At 40.5% G+C, this 27942-nt stretch overlaps 1 protein-coding gene and 1 non-coding gene across 3 annotated transcripts; both read left to right on the forward strand.

Annotated features, from left to right (window-relative positions):
- The first annotated feature begins 5583 nt into the window (after positions 1-5583).
- LOC128705480 (small ribosomal subunit protein uS8A) lies at positions 5584-27792 on the forward strand. Of its 2 annotated transcripts, none has more exons than XM_070086451.1 (4): positions 5584-5698; positions 8410-8557; positions 22330-22495; positions 27681-27792. In XM_070086451.1, the coding sequence occupies exons 2-4, from the start codon at positions 8425-8427 to the stop codon at positions 27772-27774; spliced, it is 393 nt and encodes a 130-aa protein (XP_069942552.1). In that variant the 5' UTR covers positions 5584-5698; positions 8410-8424; the 3' UTR covers positions 27775-27792. The 2 variants fall into 2 exon arrangements, with proteins under 2 accessions (XP_069942552.1, XP_069942599.1); XM_070086498.1 differs by having other exon boundaries at positions 5667-5689.
- LOC138852904 (small nucleolar RNA U109) lies at positions 6461-6580 on the forward strand. The gene has a single exon (XR_011392167.1). It is a non-coding gene; the product is annotated as a small nucleolar RNA U109 (small nucleolar RNA).
- Positions 27793-27942: the final 150 nt, after the last annotated feature.

Below are 27942 nucleotides of genomic sequence, written 5' to 3' on the forward strand. Positions count from 1 at the left end.
TAAGACCTGTGGTAATGACGCCTGACTGACTAATGTTCTCAGAGCGGTTACAAAGTATGTGGTCAATTAGGGTGGCTGAGAACTGTGTGATCCGGGTTGGAGTATTAATTAGTTGAGTGTAACTATTTAATCCTAGAATTTGCTTATACCTTTTGCATAGCCCGTTATTTTGTTGCTGAAAACAGATATTGAAGTCGCCCAGTATTATTGTCTCGCAATTGTTTTCAACTCCGGACAAGACTCTGGAAAAGTCTTCTAAGAACTGGTCCTGGGTAGGAGGGCGGTAACTAGTCCCTACTAAGATGGGTTTGGTCTTAGGAAGCAGCACTTCAAACCATAGAATCTCCAGTTTATTGCTATTTAAATCAGGTCTTGGGTTGTAAGCTAAGTCATTTCAAATGTAGGCACATACTCCACCACCCTTTCTGTTCCTATCTAAGCGTTTTATATCGTAACCATCTATTTTGACCTCGTCGTCAGTCACCGTATCATCCAACCAAGATTCAGAGATGGTTATAACTGCCGCCCTAATTTTGTTAGCTAGAATCCTAATCTCTGCCAATTTAGGAAGAAGTGATCTTGCATTGACATGAATAAAGTGAAGGCCTGTTTTCATAAAACAATCATAATCATCAATATATGGCAATGGGTCATTTGTATTAAAATTAGGTAAATCAATGTCATCACTGCTAAAGGGTAACTGTGCCAAAGTGCATTTGTTACACACAAAATGAATTCTGGCACCGTTGCTATAATTGTACATACATCCATCATGCACCCACCCCTTACATATTTTACATAAGGTGCCTTTTCTGTTTTTCATGAGTACTTTAGTACAGTGTATGCACCTGTTTGGTAGTGTTTGAGATAATAATGGCTGTATTGTCTCACATTGACCTATGTATGCATTACATATGGAGTTAAGGTTATCATTCCTCGCTACTAGACCGTCATTATCACCGTCATTTTATCTGTCTGTTTTGCCTCTGCACAATAGTTTGAGGTCCTGGATTAATTTGGATATCACCACTTAAGAGCGCTACAATAAGAGCTGTGTGCCACTGTTTTTGTTTGGGTATGCGGTATTGCCATACCTTGTGGCGATAGTGACATTTACTTTTCTGGTAGGATGGCAACTGTTGGGCTTTTACTGTCCAGGGCACTGTTACTCCATTCACCTTTTCCAGCCCCCATGACTGATTTCTTTCTTCATGGAATTGAAGAAGAAATATAAATATAATTATGGCAGCCTGTACCCCCCTAATGCCTGCCATTTTCACTCTTCGCTCTTTTACTCATATACAATAATATTTATTTCTCTTTTCCAGTCCCTAGTACACTTAGTATCTGCTTTAGCAATCACCACTGAATTACTAGTAAAATTTCGTCTTCAAAACCCTCTTCACTGCTCACTTTTCCCTTAACTTCACAAAACCCTTACAGTTAACCCCTAATTACACACTCCCCTTCCCATCTCACTTCACAGTCTGGCTTCCCCAATTAACTTCTAACTCCTTTCCATTCTGGTAGATCATAAAGGTTTAATCCATGGTTTTATCCTTCCAAATCCCCCTCAATTCCATTTATCGGGGGTTGTGTGGTGTTGTCTCCTGACCTGTTCTGCTGACTCAACCATTTTTAAAACACTGAGGGGAGTAACGCCACCTACAACCTGACTTTCCTTGAGTTTATAGATATATTTGGCGTTTTCTGCTATGATTCTCTCACTGTACACTGGTCAGCTGAATATAGGTCAGCTACTAAAACATTAACCTTGACTGTTTAACTATTCACTTCTTTCTCACGACTGGCACTGAGGGATATCCGACCTTGGAGTTTTGTACTGTTGATTTGACGATGTCTCCTGTGTTTCCCTCTCGTTAGCACTGGTACAGGTGATATGATGGTGGTACAGATATGATGCTACTGTCAACAGATGAACGTCAGTAAAGATGAGAATTTCACTTCGCTAGTTGTACGTCTGGCAGTAGCGGCTGTTTGGATGCCGGTCAGCCATGTTTAAATGTTAGGTAAGACACATATGCAACAGTTAGGTATCTTTATTTTGAAACGTTTCGCCTACACAGTAGGCTTCTTCAGTCGAGTACAGAAAAGTTGATAGAAGCAGAAGATACTTGGAGACGATGTAATCAGTCCATCACCCTTAAAGTTTTGAGGTGGTCAGTCCCTAAGTCTGGAGAAGAGCATTGTTCCGTTGTCTGAAACAATATGAAGTTGAAGTGACAGAATCGGGCCTTATATAGTGCCTCCTGGCACTATATAAGGCCCGATTCTGTCACTTCAACTTCATATTGTTTCAGACAACGGAACAATGCTCTTCTCCAGACTTAGGGACTGACCACCTCAAAACTTTAAGGGTGATGGACTGATTACATCGTCTCCAAGTATCTTCTGCTTCTATCAACTTTTCTGTACTCGACTGAAGAAGCCTACTGTGTAGGCGAAACGTTTCAAAATAAAGATACCTAACTGTTGCATATGTGTCTTACCTAACAATCTGTCGGTATTTTATACCATTTTAATGTTCATGTTTAAATGCTCAATTCTTTCCCTCGTTTGGCACTGAAGAAAAAAGTCCTACAGACCTGTCATTTCCTTGGAGATTTAGTTGATCAGGTTTTCTGCCATGTTGTCTTCCCGTTAAACACTGGTGCAGTTGATATGGAGGTCAGTTATTTCATTGTAGTGGAAAACGTCTCATGTCTGGTTCACGTCTGGCAGCAGGTCTGGTACTTGAATGCCGGTCCCTCTTTTGTCATATTTAGTCCATTTCGTTGTCGTCACCGTCAGTTTTTATGTCACTATAGGTTCCTTGCATGTTGTTACAGCAGTACTTGCAAATTTGGCCATCACTGGAGTTCGGATAGGCCCAGGGGACGGCAAGATATAGGAGGAGCCTTGTTGCTGCTTGCTGCTTGTTGCTGCTTGCTGCTTGTTGCTGCTTGCTGCTTGTTGCTGCTTGCTGAATGTCTTCCATACCCCCCTCTACACACCCTATACAATCCCTAAGGGTTTAGCGCTCCCATGAAAAACTTCCCGATGATGCTGTGAAATGAAAGTAAATGATCAAAAGTTCCTTTGTAAATTAGATCCGGTGGACCACCTTGCTAAGCCCCAGCAGAGCCGGACGCCCACACCCCACCAGAATTTAGTAACCGGCTTCTCAACAAAACCGTTAGAGAATTATTCGCAAACCAGGAAAATGGAGCTGGCTAAAAGTAAATTGATGACCAGGTGCCCCACCTGTAATGTTCCCGGCGGGTTAATTGAGGACAAGCATCCCAGAGAGAATGGGGAAAATTTATCAGTGATACTCAGACGAGGGAGAGACGTCGAAACCCGACGACGGCTGACGCAGAAGCCCTTTTATCTTTACTCAATTATTCTGAGGGTTTTAAAAAACGGTGGCCGCTCGAGGAGCCGTTGCACCGTCACTCCTGAAGCCGGTACCTGTCAGTGTCCAGTAGTAGGTGATGGTATTGTTGAAAATAGTGTAAAATGCCGACAAGCTGAAGAATAAGACACATGTGCAACGGTTGGGTATTTTTATTGATGAAACGTTTCGCCCACACAGTAGGCTTCTTCAGTCAAATACAGAGGCAGCAGGTGTAGTAGTGAAAAAAGATGATGTAATCAAGCCATCAACTTTGGAGAGAAAGGATATAAGGTGGTCAGTCCCGTTCCAGACCATGGAGCTGAACTCTTCTCCAGGCTGAGGGACTGACCAAGTTGTACATAAATGGTATACAATACCGACAAGATGTGTTTGATTTTCATCTTCTCGGTACTGTATACCATTCATGTACAATTTGTAAGACACTATAACACCATGGACTCTCCTTCAGATAACACCTCCACAACCTTCTTCACTACTACTGACTCGTCCCTCGGGTATGACCTTCCACTGGGGAATCCCGCCTACCAGTCTTCGTCTGCTACGCGTCCCTTGTACCACCTGACGCCAGTTTATAAGCTCCAACGGCGGGTCATCATCTCAGACCCGCGTCAGGAAACACATGTCCTGACCTAACCTGTGCTCCAGATTCTTCACAACTATGGTGCTCTTCACATCAACTCCAAGGCTGGGGACTGTTTACCTCATCTTTTGTATATACTTCTACTGTCTTCAAGTTATGTCCTTGACGTCGTACTGATGAAGCCACTGGATGGTGACACGTCTACAATAAAGATACCCAGATGTGTCTAATTTTCATAGTATTACTTTATTTTGTTATGGACGTTGTTTTATAATGTGCATATGTAACCTAACCTAACAAAACTTAAAGTTAGCTAGTTTAATATCTTTATTATGCACCCTATACCCATCCTGTGGGCGGTAGTAACTCCATACCCATCCTGTGGGCGGTAGTCACTCCATACCCATCCTGTGGGCGGTAGTCACACCATACCCATCCTGTGGGCGGTAGTCACTCCATACCCATCCTGTGGGCGGCAGTCACACCATACCCATCCTGTGGGCGGTAGTCACTCCATACCCATCCTGTGGGTGGTAGTCACTCCATACCCATCCTGTGGGCGGTAGTCACTCCATACCCATCCTGTGGGTGGTAGTCACTCCATACCCATCCTGTGGGCGGTAGTCACTCCATACCCATCCTGTGGGCGGTAGTCACACCATACCCATCCTGTGGGCGGTAGTCACTCCATACCCATCCTGTGGGCGGCAGTCACACCATACCCATCCTGTGGGCGGTAGTCAAAATATTACAAAGGTACTTAATGGGTCCAGTGACTGGACCCCAAAGTTATGATAGCTGAACTAGTTACAAAGGTATTGAACTCCAGGTAGATCTGGTCACAATCATGGCAAGTTACAAAGGTAATGAATCAGCCTCACTCCTATACATGGTTACTTGCTCCACACACGGAGGGCCCGGGTTCGATTCCCGCCGGGATGGAAACATAACGAAGCATTTCCTTACACCTGTTGTCCTGTTCACCTAGCAGCAAATAGGTACCTGGGTGTTAGTCGACTGGTGTGGGTCGCATCCTGGGGGACAAGATTGAGGACCACAATGGAAATAAGACAGACAGTCCTCGATGACGCACTGACTTTTTTGGGTTATCCTGGGTGGCTAACCCTCCGGGGTTAAAAATCCGAACGAAATCTTATTTTACCCAATGGAAATAAGTCACTTTGAGTTTTTTTTGGGTTATCTTAGGTAATTTGCACTATACCTATGTGTGGTAATTGTACCTATGTGTACCTGTGCCTAAATAAACTTGCTTCAATTATCCTACGTAGTGTAAATTACCTAGGATAACCCCAAAAAAAGGTCAGACACAGTGACTTATAACCTATTTCTCGTGTATATACCCATATATTATATTGCTTTCTCATACTCTGTACCTTGAGTATATAGCAACATGTTTTATTGCTTCTAAATTATCTAATAATCTATATCAACAATTTGACTTTGACAGCAGTGCGCAAGTCGATGCTTAGTTAACAAAGGCGTTAAAAGTACATCTTTATAATATTTTAGGCGAATTATTCATGCTAATAAATGAGTAACTAATAAAGAAATTGTGATTTCTGTTTATAAATTATTATGACAGCAATGATGGAGATTAAATGGTAAAGATAAAATAATATTAATAGGTGAGAGCCCTGGAGAGGTCTTTCTGGTGCAGCCATATTGAGGGAGTAAGTGTAGTAAGTTCCTCTGCTGTTTTGTGTAATATCACCGTGTGTGGGCGACCTATCCGACCCCCAGCCACCCGTGCAGGTGCACGCCCGTGCCACCCATGCTTGCACGTGCCATGGGAGAGTGAGGAATGAGGGTTAATGAGGCAGTGTTGGACCACACGTGGGGCTCCTCGCCCGCGTCTTGTTTACATCGTCCGGGAGATAATGACATTATTTTAGAAAAAAAAAAAATTATGTACGGGAAGGATGTGAAGTTGGCGGAGGTTAAATTATGATCATACTCGTATTCATTTAGGTAATTGGTAGCTGTACTTAAAATTAAGGTTGATGGCTTGTCTAGGTGTGTGTAAGACCTGCCTAGCATAGGCCAGTAGGCCTGCTGTAATGTACGTTTATTTAGGCACAGGTTAATGGTATGACTCCTGAGGGGAAGTTCTTTGATGCTGGTGAGGGGCTCTTGATCAGAGGAATTTGATTTTATTTCGATTTCTTTGGATTGAACTTTTGAGGACCCGTGTCACTTTTTTTTTTTTTTTTTTTTTTGGTTATTCTAAGTAATTTACACTATGTAGTATCATTGAGTTATGTGTACCTGTGCCTAAATAAACTTATTCCCGTTTCCCAGACAGTATGACCCCTACAGGTTTAGCACATTTTCCTTAAATAGGCCTGGTCACAGACCGGGCCGCAGGGGCGTTGACCCCCAGAACTCTCTCCAGGTAAACACATGTTGTCTGTTAAATAATGCCACATCAGGACCGTGTGCTCTAGCAACAGGGAGTAGTGAGCTGTTGTTAGTTGTTCTGTGTGTGGCAGGAGTAAACACGAGACTTCAGGGCCGGCAATCTAATAGTTTGGATTGTTTGGTAGTATAAGTCTCTGACATTAATGTATTAATAAGTAGTATGATGGTAGATGGGAAGAATCCAGGGAGGTACTCCCCTCTTAAGTGCAATTTTTTTTTTTTAAATTACACTGGTTCGAGTAGGCTAGGTGTTAGAGGCGGCGGCTCTGCTTCTCGGTGAGGGGAAAACAAGATGCTGAAATTCTCATTAATAAGTAAAATGAGGAATGTGAGGTGGTTGGGAGTAGTGAAAGGAAACTGGTTACCAACACTGAGAGGCAGGTTAGTAATGTTATCAAGTGGGAAGTGGTATCTGGTAAAGGAAGAAACATCAAATTGGAGAATGTCAAAGGAGCTGATTTGAAGGTGGGAAATCACTTGGTTCTTCAGGACATAATGTACTTCATTGGTGATTGAGGATAAAGGTAAAAGTACCATCAGCTTCTTTGCTAATAAAGGTAAGAGAATCATTGATTTACTACTCACAAGTTAGATGTATGTACTGTGCCTTCTTTAACAGGGATGAAGAGGTTAGACAGGTGCTTTTTCCCCAGAGCTGATGTTGGACATAGTATACAGGTTGGATAATATGTCGGGTGAAGGGAGAAAGACCATTATCTACCTCAGTACTGGGGAATATAATGGAAAAGGCAGAAGACAGAGCTGCTAGTTAAGTACAGGACGGCTATACACACTGAAGATATGAATAGGTCTAAGGAAGGGGTCCTGATCATTTGTAGCATTTTGTTTAGATGAGTGGGCAATGAATGGATGCCTAGGGCATTTGGTGTAAATTACTGGCTAGACAAATACTGCAAATATCTTTCAATCCCATTCATTGACAATTGGGATAATGTTTGTGGAAAGCATACTGAATATATGCGAGGGATAGGACAGAAGTTGTAGCATTAACCAGCTCTGTCGAGGGAGCCTTTGCTGAGTTGTCTAGGACTTGAAACTGATAGAGGTATGGGAGGTGGGTGGCATATAGGTTGCAGCACAAGGGATGAAAAGCAGCAAAATGTTCAGAAGACATGATTGTATATTATATACAGAAATTAATAATAAGAGAAAAAAAAATTGTTTTAAGACCGAAAACATGTCAAAATAGGCCGACAAGGACACTAAAGCGCTGCAGGAAGATTGGATAGGTTCCAGTGGTTGGTGAAGTGGCATATGCAGTGTATTGTAGACAAATGTAAGGTTCTAAGCTGCTGCTGATATAAATTTATGCCAACTGGAAAATTGCCATTGATGTAAATTTACACCAAAAGTCTAGGGACTTTTAAATTGCCTGCACTAAAGGCACTTGTATTTTAGATTATTTGGCAATTTAAGGGTTAAATGTTGTACAGTGTTATAGTAAAGTTAATTTTGTCAAGTACTGAATGGTTACCTAAGATTGCATGTGTTAAAAGTAAGCCGAATGTGTTTCGGCAGTTGTACTGTAGTAGCTTCGCCGGTCTTGTCCCAGCCCGGGTCTTTTCCAGATGGTGACCCGGCGAATGTTTTGACAGCTATTAATTCTTACTGGAAGACTTTTTGCATATTTGCATGGCATTTGTTCCTTGATTCATTCTCGTATTGTGCAGTACGTGTACAGACCTCCGAAACCCTCTCCAGGTATATTAGCGAGAGTTCTGCTACAACTCTCGGAAAAGTTAAGTTTGGTTGTTGAATTTATCCCTTTAAAGTGTTCAATCGTAACTCTGTGTTTGGACAGTTGAAGGGTTAAGACTAATTCTTTTGTATACATTACCTTAAAAACATGTTAAAAGTCTTCCTTGCAAGGAGTGCCAAATTAGAATTGTAATGCTTTTATTTCTTAGTACGGTATTGCACTGATTTTTACTAATTTTCATTCATACTTCAGGTACAGCCATTCAAGATGGTTCGAATGAATTCACTTGCAGATGCTCTTAAGAGTATAAACAATGCAGAAAAACGTGGAAAGCGTCAAGTGCTAATTAGGCCATGCTCTAAAGTAGTGGTAAAATTTTTGACAGTAATGATGAAACATGGTAAGTTACTAACACTTTTTTCTTTTTGTTTGTATTAAATGCAGTAATATTCTAGCATCTCACTTGTTTATGTAAATTTATATTTTTATTTCTTTTGTGAGTAAGATGTGTACTGATCAAGACATTTATTAAGACAGCAAAGAAAGATACAAAGGCTACAGAGATGCTAGCTAGAATCAGCAGTAAATAGTGCAAGAAAAGGTGAGCATAGGTTAAAAGTGGGGTAATACACTAAATAGAGCTCCAGTTATACAACAGGTTAGGTTCCAGGCTACTACTGGAAAACAGAATCCCATTTTTTCCACTTATAAATCCATGTAAATGCCAGACAGCAAGTTACACAAACTTATATTAAGTCAGTAATAGAGCTAGGTTTGTAGATGAATGGTTCAGAGAACCGACATGTTGATAAATTAGACACATGTGCAACTCTTGGGTATCTTTATTGAGGAAACGTTTCGCCACACAGTGGCTTCATCAGTCCATACAAAGGAGAATCTTGAAGAATAGGAGGAGAATGAGGTAATCAGTCCCTCAACCTTGAGTCGATGTGGTCAGTCCATCAATCTTGAATAGAATACGGCATACGTGCTGAGAAGGAGCTTATAAACCGTTGGCAGGAGAGGTGCAGAAGTCATAGGTCGTGTAACATTTGTTCAATGTCGAAGTAGGTCGTGAACAAGAATTAGGCAAGCGAAGAATTCCCAAGTATTAAGATCCCAAGAAGTTGCAGTGTCTGACAGGTTTGTAGATGAATGGTTCAGAGAACCGACATGTTGATAAATTAGACACATGTGCAACTCTTGGGTATCTTTATTGAGGAAACGTTTCGCCACACAGTGGCTTCATCAGTCCATACAAAGGAGAATCTTGAAGAACAGGAGGAGAATGAGGTAATCAGTCCCTCAACCTTGAGTCGATGTGGTCAGTCCATCAATCTTGAATAGAATACGGCATACGTGCTGAGAAGGAGCTTATAAACCGTTGGCAGGAGAGGTGAAGCAGTCATAGGTCGTGTAACATTTGTTCAATGTTGAAGTAGGTCGTGCCCAAGAATTAGGCAAGCGAAGAATTCCCAAGTATTAAGATCCCAAGAAGTTGCAGTGTCTGACATTGAACAAATGTTACACGACCTATGACTTCTGCACCTCTCCTGCCAACGGTTTATAAGCTCCTTCTCAGCACGTATGCCGTATTCTATTCAAGATTGATGGACTGACCACATCGACTCAAGGTTGAGGGACTGATTACCTCATTCTCCTCCTGTTCTTCAAGATTCTCCTTTGTATGGACTGATGAAGCCACTGTGTGGCGAAACGTTTCCTCAATAAAATAGAGCTAGGCATTAAAAACACTAAAAAGTAAAATACATGCACAGTACATTCATTACTTAAAATATTTGTAGTCCAGAGGCCAAATTTCAAAAAGTGTGCACCAGGGTCCAAGAATTTAAAAAAAAAAAATTTTTATTTTTTTCTTATGAAATGGTAGAGAATCTTTTTCTGAAGGTAATAAAACAAAAAGTACGAAATTTGATGGAAAAATGACGAAATTATGCTCTCGCAAATTTTAATGTGTATGCGATATTTACGAATCGGTGATTTTACCGACTTTGACTCCCATTTTAGGCCAATTACATTATTCCAGTTGACCAAATTCTTAGCTATTTCACTAGTATTACTTCTATCGATTGAGCACAATAAATCGCCCAGTCAACTGTTTCAACTAAAAAATAGTGATCGGAAATTGGTAATTTGGCCAATTTAACACTAAGTTCAAAATATTCCAATTTCAAAATGGGGTCCAGAATAAACAATGCAGACATTCCTGGCACTAAACTAACATTTCCTTTGTTCATTAGTTACGTTTTGAGGCTTTACAAATGAAGGTATTGGGAAGATGGAGGGAATATTTTGAGGAATTGTTAAATGTTGATGAAGATAGGGAAGCTGTGATTTCGTGTATAGGGCAAGGAGGAATAACATCTTGTAGGAGTGAGGAAGAGCCAGTTGTGAGTGTGGGGGAAGTTCGTGAGGCAGTAGGTAAAATGAAAGGGGGTAAGGCAGCCGGGATTGATGGGATAATGATAGAAATGTTAAAAGCAGGTGGGGATATAGTTTTGGAGTGGTTGGTGCAATTATTTAATAAATGAATGGAAGAGGGTAAGGTACCTAGGGATTGGCAGAGAGCATGCATAGTTCCTTTGTATAAAGGCAAAGGGGATAAAAGAGAGTGCAAAAATTATAGGGGGATAAGTCTGTTGAGTATACCTGGTAAAGTGTATGGTAGTTATTATTGAAAGAATTAAGAGTAAGACGGAGAATAGGATAGCAGATGAACAAGGAGGCTTTAGGAAAGGTAGGGGGTGTGTGGACCAGGTGTTTACAGTGAAACATATAAGTGAACAGTATTTAGATAAGGCTAAAGAGGTCTTTGTGGCATTTATGGATTTGGAAAAGGCGTATGACAGGGTGGATAGGGGGGGGCAATGTGGCAGGTGTATGGTGTAGGAGGTAGGTTACTGAAAGCAGTGAAGAGTTTTTACGAGGATAGTGAGGCTCAAGTTAGAGTATGTAGGAAAGAGGGAAATTATTTCCCAGTAAAAGTAGGCCTTAGACAAGGATGTGTGATGTCACAGTGGTTGTTTAATATATTTATAGATGGGGTTGTAAGAGAAGTAAATGCGAGGGTCTTGGTAAGAGGCGTGGAGTTAAAAGATAAAGAATCACACATAAAGTGGGAGTTGTCACAGTTGCTCTTTGCTGATGACACTGTGCTCTTGGGAGATTCTGAAGAGAAGTTGCAGAAATTGGTGGATGAATTTGGTAGGGTGTGCAAAAGAAGAAAATTAAAAGTGAATACAGGAAAGAGTAAGGTTATGAGGATAAAAAGATTAGGTGATGAAAGATTGGATATCAGATTGGAGGGAGAGAGTATGGAGGAGGCGAATGTATTCAGATATTTGGGAGTGGACGTGTCAGTGGATGGGTCTATGAAAGATGAGGTGAATCATAGAATGATGAGGGGAAAAGGGTGAGTGGTGCACTTAGGAGTCTGTGGAGACAAAGAACTTTGTCCTTGGAGGCAAAGATGGGAATGTATGAGAGTATAGTTTTACCAACGCTCTTATATGGGTGTGAAGCATGGGTGATGAATGTTGCAGCGAGGAGAAGGCTGGAGGCAGTGGAGATGTCATGTCTGAGGGCAATGTGTGGTGTGAATATAATGCAGAGAATTCATAGTTTGGAAGTTAGGAGGAGGTGCGGGATTACCAAAACTGTTGTCCAGAGGGCTGAGGAAGGGTTGTTGAGGTGGTTCGGACATGTAGAGAGAATGGAGCGAAACGGTGACTTCAAGAGTGTATCAGTCTGTAGTGGAAGGAAGGCGGGTAGGGGTCGGCCTAGGAAAGGTTGGAGGGAGGGGGTAAAGGAGGTTTTGTGTGCGAGGGGCTTGGACTTCCAGCAGGCATGCGTGAGCATGTTTGATAGGAGTGAATGGAGACAAATGGTTTTTAATACTTGACGTGCTGTTGGAGTGTGAGCAAAGTAACATTTATGAAGGGGTTCAGGGAAACCGGCAGGCCGGACTTCGAGTCCTGGAGATGGGAAGTACAGTGCCTGCACTCTGAAGGAGGGGTGTTAATGTTGCAGTTTAATAACTGTAGTGTAAAGCACCCTTCTGGCAAGACAGTGATGGAGTAAATGATGGTGAAAGTTTTTCTTTTTAGGGCCACCCTGCCTTGGTGGGAATCGGCTGGTGTGATAATAAAAAAAAAAAAAATTTATTCAAACCAAAAAATAGAAGATTTACTGTTATGCAATATTGTAATAATTGTATAAATATCATCACCACATTTGTGAATGTATATTAGACCCACCAGCTGGCGTGTATTAGGCGTGTGAGGTCGTTTGTTTACTCTTGAACATCGACAAAAATTTAACATTTCCGCTACTTTGTGCTCAGTTTCAAGCCATTTCCAGTGCTAAAACCAACCAAAATCATCTGTATTTCTGTAATATATCTTCCATTCTATCAAATGAGACCAAGAAATCACAAATACAATTATAAAAAACATACGAAAAAACACTGCAAAGTCGCTCTTTTAATCGAAAATCACGGTCTCGTTTTTTTTTTTCTCAATATACACTTTGTGCTGCAGGATTTGTTTTATGTGGTGCACACATACCACATAGATGTATTCTCTCATATCTAGGCCCAAATTTACCACTCGCAGCTTATCAGAGTGAGCTGAGCTCATGGCGTAGATCTACGGTTTGGACCCTGAACGTAAAGCCGTAGATCTATGGCACAGACCCTGAAAAGGTTAATTTAGGGTGAGAGGTGAGTAATATTTATTTGTAGGCAGTCAGGTGTAGGTAGCCAGTAGTTGTAGGTATATAGTTTGCCCGGGCTACATACCTTCACCTACCTATGTAGCGACATATTAAATGTGGCCCAGAGTCATATAATTACTATCGATATATGTACCATATTCACCAAATTTAATAGTTTCTAACAACTACCTTTAGATGCCATCATAAACAAAGGGAGACGCAATGAATAATTCATACTGAAAATTGTAAATAAAAGCATTGTGTTTTAACCCTTTGAGGGTTTTGGTCGTACTAGTACGTCTTACGCGTAGGGGTTTTTGACGTACTAGTACGCAAGGGAGAAAAAGTTAGCATATGAGAAGTTTTTACAAAGTAGAAGTGATGCAAGGAGGGAAGAGTATATGGAGAAAAAGAGAGAGGTTAAGAGAGTGGTGAAGCAATGTAAAAAGAGAGCAAATGAGAGAGTGGGTGAGATGTTATCAACAAATTTTGTTGAAAATAAGAAAAAGTTTTGGAGTCAGATTAACAAGTTAAGAAAGCCTAGAGAACAAATTGATTTGTCAGTTAAAAATAGGAGAGGAGAGTTATTAAATGGAGAGTTAGAGGTATTGGGAAGATGGAAGGAATATTTTGAGGAATTGTTAAATGTTGATGAAGATAGGGAAGCTGTGATTTCGTGTATAGGGCAAGGAGGAATAACATCTTGTAGGAGTGAGGAAGAGCCAGTTGTGAGTGTGGGGGAAGTTCGTGAGGCAGTAGGTAAAATGAAAGGGGGTAAGGCAGCCGGGATTGATGGGATAAAGATAGAAATGTTAAAAGCAGGTGGGGATATAGTTTTGGAGTGGTTGGTGCAATTATTTAATAAATGTATGGAAGAGGGTAAGGTACCTAGGGATTGGCAGAGAGCATGCATAGTTCCTTTGTATAAAGGCAAAGGGGATAAAAGAGAGTGCAAAAATTATAGGGGGATAAGTCTGTTGAGTGTACCTGGTAAAGTGTATGGTAGAGTTATAATTGAAAGAATTAAGAGTAAGACGGAGAATAGGATAGCAGATGAACAAGGAGGCTTTAGGAAAGGTAGGGGGTGTGTGGACCAGGTGTTTACAGTGAAACATATAAGTGAACAGTATTTAGATAAGGCTAAAGAGGTCTTTGTGGCATTTATGGATTTGGAAAAGGCGTATGACAGGGTGGATAGGGGGGCAATGTGGCAGATGTTGCAAGTGTATGGTGTAGGAGGTAGGTTACTGAAAGCAGTGAAGAGTTTTTACGAGGATAGTGAGGCTCAAGTTAGAGTATGTAGGAAAGAGGGAAATTTTTTCCCAGTAAAAGTAGGCCTTAGACAAGGATGTGTGATGTCACCGTGGTTGTTTAATATATTTATAGATGGGGTTGTAAGAGAAGTAAATGCGAGGGTCTTGGCAAGAGGCGTGGAGTTAAAAGATAAAGAATCACACACAAAGTGGGAGTTGTCACAGCTGCTCTTTGCTGATGACACTGTGCTCTTGGGAGATTCTGAAGAGAAGTTGCAGAGATTGGTGGATGAATTTGGTAGGGTGTGCAAAAGAAGAAAATTAAAGGTGAATACAGGAAAGAGTAAGGTTATGAGGATAACAAAAAGATTAGGTGATGAAAGATTGAATATCAGATTGGAGGGAGAGAGTATGGAGGAGGTGAACGTATTCAGATATTTGGGAGTGGACGTGTCAGCGGATGGGTCTATGAAAGATGAGGTGAATCATAGAATTGATGAGGGAAAAAGAGTGAGTGGTGCACTTAGGAGTCTGTGGAGACAAAGAACTTTGTCCTTGGAGGCAAAGAGGGGAATGTATGAGAGTATAGTTTTACCAACGCTCTTATATGGGTGTGAAGCGTGGGTGATGAATGTTGCAGCGAGGAGAAGGCTGGAGGCAGTGGAGATGTCATGTCTGAGGGCAATGTGTGGTGTGAATATAATGCAGAGAATTCGTAGTTTGGAAGTTAGGAGGAGGTGCGGGATTACCAAAACTGTTGTCCAGAGGGCTGAGGAAGGGTTGTTGAGGTGGTTCGGACATGTAGAGAGAATGGAGCGAAACAGAATGACTTCAAGAGTGTATCAGTCTGTAGTGGAAGGAAGGCGGGGTAGGGGTCGGCCTAGGAAGGGTTGGAGGGAGGGGGTAAAGGAGGTTTTGTGTGCGAGGGGCTTGGACTTCCAGCAGGCATGCGTGAGCGTGTTTGATAGGAGTGAATGGAGACAAATGGTTTTTAATACTTGACGTGCTGTTGGAGTGTGAGCAAAGTAACATTTATGAAGGGATTCAGGGAAACCGGCAGGCCGGACTTGAGTTCTGGAGATGGGAAGTACAGTGCCTGCACTCTGAAGGAGGGGTGTTAATGTTGCAGTTTAAAAACTGTAGTGTAAAGCACCCTTCTGGCAAGACAGTGATGGAGTGAATGATGGTGAAAGTTTTTCTTTTTCGGGCCACCCTGCCTTGGTGGGAATCGGCCGGTGTGATAATAAATAAATAAATAGTACGCATAAATTCTAGCGGCCTCAAATCTAGTGGGAGAAAGCTGGTAGGCCTTCATATGAAAGAATGGGTCTATGTGGTCAGTGTGCACAGTCTAAAAAAAATCCTGCAGCACACAGTGCATAATGAGAAAAAAAAAACTTTGACCATTTTTTTGGAATAAATCAGCGACTTTGCAGTGTATTTTCGTATGGTATTTATTGTTGTATTCTAGTTTTCTTGGTCTCATTTTATAGAATGGAAGACATATTACAGAAATTGAGGTGATTTTGACTAGTTTTACAATGAAAGGTGCCTTGAAATTGAGCTCAAAGTAGCAGAAATGTTCTATTTTTACCAAACTTCAAAAGTAAACAAATCGTGCCAAGCGTGCAATACACGTCAACTGGTGAGTCTAATATTCTTTCACAAGTGCACCAATAATATTTATACCATTTTTTACACTAATGCAGTAGTCTGCATAACAGTAAATCTTATATTTTTTGTGAGAATAAAAATTCAAAGTGGAAAGCAAAAGAATATAAGAGGGGCCTTGAGACGTGACTAATGACTAGAGGAAATGTCATTTTAGTGCCAGGAATGTCTTTCTTGTTTATTCTGGACCCTATTCGGAAATTGGCATCTTTTGAAATTTGTGTGAAATTGGTAAAATTGCTAAATTCTGACCACTGTACTGGATAGTTGAATTTCATAAATGGGTGGTTTCTTGCACCCATTCGATAGAAAAAATGGAGTTCTAGCGAAATATTCATGTTTTTTGTCGACTAGTACAGTGAAATTGGCCGAAAATGGGGCTCAAAGTGGGCAAAATCGCCGATGCGTAAACATCGCCGAGACCGCTAACTTTGCGAGAGCATAATTCCGTAAGTTTTCTATCAAATTTCAAACTTTTGGTGTCTTTATGATCGGGAAAAGATTCTCTATCTTTTCGTAAGAGAAAATAATTTTTTTTTTTTTTTAAATTTGGCCGACCCTGAGAACGAGTTTCGGAGAGGGCCTGTCGACCCTCAAAGGGTTAAAGAATGTGGCTGGGCCAACGCAGATTCATACATGTTTTCTCTGGCGCTGGACCAGAGAAAACGTAATGTTTTCCCGCCACCCTACTACCACCCCTCCATATCATATAAACACAGTATGTTTATATGCTATGTAACGTGTTTCTTATATAATTTTGAAGAAAATATCATAGATGGATTAATGAAAATGTCTATATTAACATAAAATAACACTTAATGTGATATTATTACGTATTAGTATTATTATTATTATGGTGTTAAGACTAGAGGGAGATAATTAGTGATTTTAATGTGCACCTACATGCCAGCACAGTGTGTAAGTATATTTAGGTATAGGTACACATAAGTATAATTATCAGCTACATATAAAATATGCAATAACTTTAAAACGCTTGAAATTTTGGAAAGTTTCCAGACATAATAGAGATGTGCTCACGGAGAATGTAAACAAACCGGGTGGGGTGCACCGTATTAGAAAGACCACTCACCCTATTGTTTTTTGGTCATAGTAATTTGAAATTGCTGTACTAGTGGAATGCCATAAGGTGAAATGCCATAAAGCTGGGCCCTACTGTATATTAGAGTTAACATCTTGGGTAATCTCAAAATAGGATGGACAAATATATACAGTATGTGAGTGAGGATGGTAGGCTTCCCTGCAGTGCTTCCTATTTCAGTTGATGTCATCTAATGGTGGTGTAACTGTTGTGTAGCTGTCTTTTGGCCAGTCCTGGGTATGCTATAGCTGTCTCATTTCTGTGGTATGTTGATTATTGCTTCTTCTAAGCTCATACATCTGCACAAGTTATTTTTGGGAAATATTAGCTGGGATTCACTGGACTTCATGATGTCCTTGTGATAGTCTGTTGTATGCCAGTATTATTTTAATCATCTAATTTGCAAGCCTTTTGATGACCTTGAAGTCTAGGTTCGTGGTGTTGGGGCTAAGGGGCGCCACAGTGCAAGCCGTATTAAAGCTCTTCCTCCTGGCTCAAGGGGATTAAGGAGTTATCCATCATGGAAGGACAGTAGGGGCATGGAAGCCCTTATAGGAGATTGAACAGCAGTCTAGATGACTTTGGTCAGAGATAGTGCAGACAAGGAGCCAGCACGTAGCGGAAGGCACTACTAAAACTCGGTGTAGGCAAGTGACAGAATCTCATGACAAACTGAGGGATGTGGTAAATGGTTTGAAAACTGACAAATTGAAGATTGAGACACTTGTGCGACATATGAGAATCTTTATTAAGGAACGTTTCGCCATACGAAGCAGAGAGGGGTAAGGAGAGGAGGAGTTTAAGGTAATCAGTCCTTCAGCCTGTCAGACACTGCAACATCATGGGAACTTGATACAAGGAATTTTTCAATACTTGTCCAACCCTTGGACAAAGACCTACTTACACTAGTGGATGGTTCCACTGTGATCCTCCTTCCTCCTGCTTTGACTCGGTAAAGAAACACCATCATTCACACGTAATCAGTCTTTGCAGAGGCACGCAGATATGACAGTTCAGATGTCACTCCATCCTTTCCTAGGATGACCATTACCCCCTCCTTCCCTCCGCTACAGATTTATACACCTTCCAAGTCATCCTATTTTCCTCCATCCTCTCTGAATGACTAAACCACCTCAACAACCCCTCCTCAGCCTTCTGAATAATACTTTTATTAATTCCACATCTCCTAATTTCCACACTATGAATTATCTGCATGATATTTATGCCACACATTGCCTTAGTCGGACTTGAGTCCTGGAAATGGGAAGTACAATGCCTGCACTTTAAAGGAGGGGTTTGGGATATTGGCAGTTTGGAGGGATATGTTGTGTATCTTCATACATACAGTAGGGCCCCGCTTTACGGCGTTTTGCTTTACGGCGTTCCGCTAATACGGTCATTTCAAATTATGACCAAAACTCGCTATACGGCTCCCCCCGCCTGACTTTCTAATACGGTCACCGCGCCCCACCCGGTTTGTTTACATTCTCTGTGAGATCCGTAAGCACTAAGTCTCTCCATTATGTCTGGAAACTCCAAAATTTTAAGTGTTTTTAAAAGGTATTTCATATTTTATATATACAGTGGACCCCCGCATAACGATGGCATCACATAGCGATTATTTCGCATACCGCTTACTTTAATTGCAAAAATTTTGCCTCACATACCGCTTAAAAACCCGCTTACCGATTTTCTTCCGAGACGCGCTCACATGTTCCGCCGGTGGCATTGTTTACCAGCCAGCCTCCGCGGTAACATCCAAGCATACAATCGGAATATTTCGTATTATTACAGTGTTTTCGGTGCTTTTTCTGGAAAATAAGTGACCATGGGCCCCAAGAAAGCTTCTAGTGCCAACCCTACAGCAATAAGAACATAAGAACATAAGAACGAAGGAACACTGCAGAAGGCAGGTTGTATAATAAACCCCAATCAACCATCGCTACTATTGGTGGTACAGCTGCTGCTGCTGCTGCTGCACTGTCAGCTGCTGCTGCTGCTGCACTGTCAGCTGCTGCTGCTGCTGTAGCACCGTTGTTGGTGTGGCTTATTGAGAATACCAAGAAACAATTAACCCCAGAGGATTTGCCACCCAGGATAACCCAAAAAAGTCAGTGTCATCGAAGACTGTCTAACTTATTTCCATTGGGGTCCTTAATCTTGTCTCCCAGGATGCAACCCACACAAGTCGACTAACACCCAGGTGAACAGGGAAAAATGCCTGGAACTAGTGCTCATATTGGTGAATTTAAAGGCAGCAAAGGTTGGTTTGAGAGATTTAAGAATCGTAGTGGCATACACAGTGTGATAAGGCCTGTTCTGGAAGAAAATGCCAAACAGGACCTACAGTACTCAGGAGGAAAAGGCATTCCCAGGACACAGTGTCTCATCAGTCATTGCTGCATCTTCAATAAAGGTAAGTGTCATTTATTCTTCATTTAGTAGACTATTACATGCACAATATATACTGTGCATGTACTACTCTACTATTGTGCATGTATCCTTCTCTTTGTGTGTGGGAAAATGTATATTTCATGTGGTAAAATTTTTTTTTTCATACTTTTGGGTGTCTTGCACGGATTAATTTTATTTCCATTATTTCTTATGGGGAAAATTCATTCACATAACGATTATTTCGCATAACAATTACCCCTCTTGCACGGATTAAAATCGTTAACCGGGGGTCCACTGTACTCTGATAGTTATACTTATGTATACCTGTACTTAAATAAACTTACATACTGTGCTGGCATGCAGGTACACATTAAACTCAGTAAGTGTGTTTTATGTCTCCAGACGTCATTGTAATGATAATAATAATCACCGAGTCTCATTTAAATGTCGTATATTACATTAATATACACATTTTCATTAATCCATCTATGATATTTTTTCAAAATTATATAAAAAACATGATACATAACATATAAAGATGATAAATACACCCCACAATAGAATAAATAAACATAAATATGAGATGTGGTAGCCAGATAACTTGTACAAGTGATGCTAAGAATAACATTTTCTCTAATCTAACATAAGAGAAAATGTGTTACTGGGGGTAACTATAGAAAATTATTCCTTGCATATGTATGTAAGTTTATTCAGGTATACACAAATACAGTTACATAGATTATCATACATAACAGCATATGTGTAGAGAACCCAGGATAACCCAAAAAAGTCAGACAGTGACTTTTTTCCATTGCCTTCACTCAGAGCATCATTTCTTCTCAAAATGATGTTACATGAGAGTGGGAGTGTTGTTCTTTATTTATTCTACCGTATCAATGTAGAGACAACCTGTACACAATGTAACTTGTACACAAACTAGACATGTACACTTTGTTTACAAAACTTACCTTCGCCTGGTTTGTTTACATAACTCTGCGCCTGTCCTCATGCACTCATTCTTTCTCTCTCATTTATTCGTTTTATCTCATTTACTTACTCCTGTCCCTACATTAAGACTACAAATATTTTAAGGTAAGTAATGAGTGAACTGTATATATTGTTCTGGGATGCTTAAATATCATAGAATATATGTGTGGGTGGGTTGGCCTGGTATGGTAGCCCGGCTGACTACCATACATACCACACTTGATTTTTTACAATAAATACTACTTGTCTCACCCTAGATTAAGACTACAAATATTTTAAGGTAAGTAATGAGTAAACTGTATATGAATTTTATCACTCTGGGATGCTTAGATGTAATAGAATATTATGTGTAGGTGGGGTGGCTGGTATAGTAGCCCGGCTGACTACCATACATACTACGTTTGATTTCTTACAATAAATACTACTTGTCTCACCCTAGATTAAGACTATAAATATTTTAAGGTAAGTAATGAGTGCACTATGTGTGTATTGTACTTTTTTATTGTTTTTTGATGCCTAGTTCTATTGCTAACTTAATATATGTTCGTGTAAACTTGTTATCTAGAATTCGTATGCATTTATAAGTGGAAAAAAAGGGTGTTCCACTTTACGGCGATTTCCGCTTTACGGCAGTAGCCTGGAACCTAATCTGCCGTATAAGTGGGGCCCTACTGTATATGCTTCTAAACTGAGCACCTCTGCAAAAGCAGTGATAATGTGTGAGTGTGGTGAAAGTGTTGAATGATGAAAGTATTTTCTTTTTGGGGATTTTCTTTTTTGGGTCACCCTGCCTCTGTGGGAGACGGCTGACTTGTTGAAAAAAAAAAAATTGCCCTTAGACACAATTCCACTGTTTTCAGCCTCCTTGCTGCAACGTTTACAACCCATGCTTCACACCCATGTAAGAGTATTGGTACCATTATACAGTGGACCCCCGGTTAACGATATTTTTTCATTCCAGAAGTATGTTCAGGTGCCAGTACTGACCGAATTTGTTCCCATAAGGAATATTGTGAAGTAGATTAGTCCATTTCAGACCCCCAAACATACACGTACAAACTCACTTACATAAATACACTTACATAATTGGTCGCATTGGGAGGTGATCGTTAAGCGGGGGTCCACTGTACTCTCATATATTCCCTTCTTTGCTTCTATGGATAAGGTTCTTTGTCTCCATAGATACCTCAGTGCACCACCCACCCACCTTTTTTCCTTCAATTCTATGGTTTATCTCATTCTACACCCAAATGTCTGAACACATTCACTTCTGCCATACTCCCTCCAATCTGATATCCAATTCTTCCTTACCTTAATTGTTTGATACCCTCATCACCTTACTCTTATCGATGTTAACTTTCAACTTTTTCTTTATACACCCTCCCAAACTTGTCCACTAACCTTTGCAACTTCTTGTCAAAATTTCCCAAAAGCACAGTATCATCAACAAAAAGAAACTGTTTACTCCCATTTTGTATTTGAATCCACATAAGTTAATCCCACCCGTCCCCGGCACCCTAACATTTACTTCTTTGATAACCCTCGTCAAAAATGTTAAACAACCATGGTGGCATTATGCATCCTTGTCTTAAGACCTGCTTTTACTGGAAAGTAATCTCCCTCTCTCCTACACACCCTTACCTGAGCCTCACTATAATCATAAAAACACTTATTCTGTACATTTGCAACATCTGTCACATTACTCCTCTATCCACCCTATCAAAGCCTTTTCTAAATCCATAAAAGCAACAAAAACTTCCCTGCCTTTATCTAAATACCATTCACTTACATGCTGCGATGTAAATGCTTAGTCTACACATCTGCTACCCATTCTAAGGCCTCATTGTTTATCTGTGATCCTAGTTGATTATATAATTGACTTATTTACTTATTGTGGTAGGACTGAAGAAGCCACTAATGGCAAAAATTTTCCGTAATAAATGTCTTGATAAGTGCCTCAGTGTCTTCACATACATGTTGGTATCATCGTACCAGTTCTACCTTAATTTTTTAAAATTATTTTCATTTTTTTAGGATATATTGGAGAGTTTGAAATAGTTGATGACCACAGAGCTGGCAAGATCGTAGTGAACCTGACTGGCCGTCTTATCAAGTGCGGTGTTATTTCTCCTCGTTTTGATGTCACTATTAGAGCCATTGAGAGATGGACTACAAACCTCCTTCCATCACGTCAGTTTGGGTTAGTAGCTCTGTTTTTTCTGACCATGAGTATGGTTTTTCCCCCCATTCCCAGTTATTCTGATTGTGTAGTGCTTCCTAAATATATTCTGTGAAGATGTTCAAGTATAATAAACACATTTTAATACATGCATTGCTGTATTTAAGTACACTGTCAGTTGGAAAGTGGGTTCCATTCATGAAAATCACCATCTAACCTATATTACTGCTAACCAATCTGATGAACATATTAATGCCTCCTATTCCCTTGATGCTATATGATCCCTACAGATTTAGCGCTTTCTGATTAAAGTAATAATCTGAAGAGCATATGGGAAATGTAGTTACTTTCCAGAAACCTCCAAAAATGCTCATTTATTTTTAAATATCAAATTTAAAAAAAATTATATATAATTATTTTTTATTTTGATATTTAAAAAAAAGTTAGTCATTACTAGAAGCATTTGAGGAGCTGTGGTAAAAACTGACAACTCTTGGTTTGGCTCCAGCAATATTGTGAGATTATAGATTTCTACTGTATTTCTAATTCTTCAGTACATATTCGAATTTTGTTTTTAATACACCAGCTGTCTCCCACCGAGGTAGGGTGACCCGGAAAAAAAAAAAACTTTCACCATCATTCACATTATCACTGTCTTGCTAGAGGTGTGGAGATACGACAGTTCAGATGTCCCTCCAAACTGCAAATATCCCCACCCCTCCTTAGAGTGCAGGCACTGTACTTTCCACCTCTGGGACCTAAGTCTGGCTAACCATTTTTTTTAATCCCTTCACAAAATCTACCCTGTTCACATTCCAACGCCACATCAAGTCCTAAAAATCATTTGCCTATTAGGTTATTCTAGGTTAATTATACATTTTGGTTTGATGAAATATCCTGGGTTAAAAAAAAATGCAATTTCTGTGTCCATAATATCTATGTGCCTTCTAGACCAGGGATGTACTACGGTGACTCACGAAATCGTAATGACACGATTGCAAACAAACCATACCACGGGCGGGGATAGAACCCACGATCAGTGTGTCTCAAAACTCCAGACCGTCGCGTCTGGAGTTTTGAGAGACTGATCGCGGGTTCTATCCCTGCCCATGGTATGGTTTTTTTATGCACTACAGTCCTGCCAAGTGTGTGTAAAACTGAAGCCTCTAATTGTTTTACATGATAGTAGGATTGCTGGTGTCTTTTTTTCTGTCTCATACACATGCAAGATTTCAGATATGTCTTGCTACTGCCTACACTTAGGTCACACTATACACCCGTGTACAAGCGTATGTATACATACCCCTCCGGGTTTTCTTCTATTTTTCTTACTAGTTCTTGTTTATTTCTGCTTATCTCCATGGGGAAGTGGAACAAAATTCTTCCTCCATAAGTCGTGCGTGTCGTAAGAAGAGATTAAAATGCCTGGAGCAAGGGGCTAGTAACCCCTTCTGTATAAAATGCTAAATTTAAAAGGAGAAACTTTTGTTTTTGGGCCACTCTGCCTTGGTAGGATATGGTTGGTTTGTTTAAAGAAGATATTTTTTTTTTTTTATCACACTGGCCGATTCCCACCAAGGCAGGGTGGCCCGAAAAAGAAAAACTTTCACCATCATTCACTCCATCACTCTTGCCAGAAGGGTGCTTTACACTACAGTTTTTAAACTGCAACATTAACACCCCTCCTTCAGAGTGCAGGCACTGTACTTCCCATCTCCAGGACTCAAGTCCGGCCTGCCGGTTTCCCTGAACCCCTTCATAAATGTTACTTTGCTCACACTCCAACAGCACGTCAAGTATTAAAAACCATTCGTCTCCATTCACTCCTATCAAACATGCTCACGCACGCCTGCTGGAAGTCCAAGCCCCTCGCACACAAAACCTCCTTTACCCCCTCCCTCCAACCTTTCCTAGGCTGACCCCTACCCCGCCTTCCTTCCACTACAGACTGATACACTCTTGAAGTCATTCTGTTTCGCTCCATTCTCTCTACATGTCCGAACCACCTCAACAACCCTTCCTCAGCCCTCTGGACAACAGTTTTGGTAATCCCGCACCTCCTCCTAACTTCCAAACTACGAATTCTCTGCATTATATTCACACCACACATTGCCCTCAGACATGACATCTCCACTGCCTCCAGCCTTCTCCTCGCTGCAACATTCATCACCCATGCTTCACACCCATATAAGAGTGTTGGTAAAACTATACTCTCATACATTCCCCTCTTTGCCTCCAAGGACAAAGTTCTTTGTCTCCACAGACTCCTAAGTGCACCACTCACCCTTTTCCCCTCATCAATTCTATGATTCACCTCATCCTTCATAGACCCATCTGCTGACGCGTCCACTCCCAAATATCTGAATACATTCACCTCCTCCATACTCTCTCCCTCCAATCTGATATCCAATCTTTCATCACCTAATCTTTTTATCCTCATAACCTTACTCTTTCCTGTATTCACTTTTAATTTTCTTCTTTTGCACACCCTACCAAATTCATCCACCAATCTCTGCAACTTCTCTTCAGAATCTCCCAAGAGCACAGTGTCATCAGCAAAGAGCAACTGTGACAACTCCCACTTTGTGTGATTCTTTATCTTTTAACTCCACGCCTCTTGTCAAGACCCTCGCATTTACTTCTCTTACAACCCCATCTATAAATATATTAAACAACCACGGTGACATCACACATCCTTGTCTAAGGCCTACTTTTACTGGGAAATAATTTCCCTCTTTCCTATGTACTCTAACTTGAGCCTCACTATCCTCGTAAAAACTCCTCACTGCTTTCAGTAACCTACCTCCTACACCATACACCTGCAACATCTGCCACATTGCCTCCCTATCCACCCTGTCATACGCCTTTTCCAAATCCATAAATGCCACAAAGACCTCTTTAGCTTTATCTAAATACTGTTCACTTATATGTTTCACTGTAAACACCTGGTCCACACCCCCCTACCTTTCCTAAAGCCTCCTTGTTCATCTGCTATCCTATTCTCAGTCTTACTTTTAATTCTTTCAATAATAACTCTACCATACACTTTACCAGGTATACTCAACAGACTAATCCCCCTATAATTTTTGCACTCTCTCTTGTCCCCTTTGCCTTTATACAAAGGAACTATGCATGCTCTCTGCCAATCCCTAGGTACCTTACCCTCTTCCATACATTTATTAAATAATTGCACCAACCACTCCAAAACTATATCCCCACCTGCTTTTAACATTTCTATCTTTATCCCATCAATCCCGGCTGCCTTTCCCCCTTTCATTTTACGTACTGCCTCACGAACTTCCCCCACACTCACAACTGGCTCTTCCTCACTCCTACAAGATGTTATTCCTCCTTGCCCTATACACGAAATCACAGCTTCCCTATCTTCATCAACATTTAACAATTCCTCAAAATATTCCCTCCATCTTCCCAATACCTCTAACTCTCCATTTAATAACTCTCCTCTCCTATTTTTAACTGACAAATCCATTTGTTCTCTAGGCTTCCTTAACTTGTTAATCTCACTCCAAAACTTTTTCTTATTTTCAACAAAATTTGTTGATAACATCTCACCTACTCTCTCATTTGCTCTCTTTTTACATTGCTTCACCACTCTCTTAACCTCTCTCTTTTTCTCCATATACTCTTCCCTCCTTGCATCACTTCTACTTTGTAAAAACTTCTCATATGCTAACTTTTTCTCCCTTACTACTCTCTTTACATCATCATTCCACCAATCGCTCCTCTTCCCTCCCGCACCCACTTTCCTGTAACCACAAACTTCTGCTGAACACTCTAACACTACATTTTTAAACCTACCCCATACCTCTTTGACCCCATTGCCTATGCTCTCATTAGCCCATCTATCCTCCAATAGCTGTTTATATCTTTCCCTAACTGCCTCCTCTTTTAGTTTATAAACCTTCACCTCTCTCTTCCCTGATGCTTCTATTCTCCTTGTATCCCATCTACCTTTTACTCTCAGTGTAGCTACAACTAGAAAGTGGTCTGATATATCTGTGGCCCCTCTATAAACATGTACATCCTGAAGTCTACTCAACAGTCTTTTATCTACCAATACATAATCCAACAAACTACTGTCATTTCGCCCTACATCATATCTTGTATACTTATTTATCCTCTTTTTCTTAAAATATGTATTACCTATAACTAAACCCCTTTCTATACAAAGTTCAATCAAAGGGCTCCCATTATCATTTACTCCTTGGCACCCCAAACTTACCTACCACACCCTCTCTAAAAGTTTCTCCAACTTTAGCATTCAGGTCCCCTACCACAATTACTCTCTCACTTGGTTCAAAGGCTCCTATACTTTCACTTAACATCTCCCAAAATCTCTCTCTCTCCTCTGCATTCCTCTCTTCTCCAGGTGCATACACGCTTATTATGACCCACTTCTCGCATCCAACCTTTACTTTAATCCACATAATTCTTGCATTTACACATTCATATTCTCTTTTCTCCTTCCATAACTGATCATTCAACATTACTGCTACCCCTTCCTTTGCTCTAACTCTCTCAGATACTCCAGATTTAATCCCATTTATTTCCCCCCACTGAAACTCCCCTACCCCCTTCAGCTTCGTTTCGCTTAGGGCCAGGACATCCAACTTCTTTTCATTCATAACATCAGCAATCATCTGTTTCTTGTCATCTGCACTACATCCACGCACATTCAAGCATCCCAGTTTTATAAAGTTTTTCTTCTCGTTTTTAGTAAATGTCTACAGGAGAAGGGGTTACTAGCCCATTGCTCCCGGCATTTTAGTCGCCTCATACGACACGCATGGCTTACGGAGGAAAGATTCTTTTCCACTTCCCCATGGACAATAGAAGAAATAAAGAAGAACAAGAGCTATGTAGAAAAAGGAGAAAAACCTAGATGTATGTATATATACATGCATGTGCATGTCTGTGAAGTGTGACCAAAGTGTAAGTTGGAGTAGCAAGATATCCCTGTTATCTAGCGTGTTTATGAGACAGAAAAAGACACCAGCAATCCTACCATCATGAAAAACAGTTACAGGTTTCTGTTTCACAGTCATCTGGCAGGACGGTAGTACTTCCCTGGGGGGTTGCTGTCTACTAACCTACTACCTATAGATATATGTATGTATATTTGATGTAGTTTTAATTATAAACATCTATAGATGGGCAGTATGTTTATACATGTTATTCTTTTTAGATATGTTGTCTTGACGACGTCAGGTGGCATTATGGATCATGAAGAAGCGAAAAGGAAGCATCTTGGAGGAAAGATCCTGGGATTCTTCTTCTAAATAAACTTGTGGATGAATTTATATAATTTTCATTAATTCCTCATTGAAATGTGTGGCTGCTGAGTGATCAGGAATCTAGACAAGGTAGTATGTACTAAATAGTCACTTCTAGTTTTAGATCTGTTTTTATATTTTATGCTTAATAAATTTAGTCGTTATGGCAAGCAG

The sequence above is a fragment of the Cherax quadricarinatus genome, chromosome 1 (assembly GCF_038502225.1).
Source record: "Cherax quadricarinatus isolate ZL_2023a chromosome 1, ASM3850222v1, whole genome shotgun sequence".
NCBI classification, from domain to species: Eukaryota; Metazoa; Arthropoda; class Malacostraca; order Decapoda; family Parastacidae; genus Cherax; species Cherax quadricarinatus.

Coding starts and splice junctions, on each gene's coding strand:
- LOC128705480 (XM_070086451.1), top strand. CDS start 8,425: ATGGTTCGAATGAATTCACTTGCAGATGCTCTTAAGAGTATAAACAAT. Junction 8,558..22,329: donor GACAGTAATGATGAAACATG/GTAAGTTACTAA, acceptor TCATTTTTTTAG/GATATATTGGAGAGTTTGAA. Junction 22,496..27,680: donor CTTCCATCACGTCAGTTTGG/GTTAGTAGCTCT, acceptor TATTCTTTTTAG/ATATGTTGTCTTGACGACGT.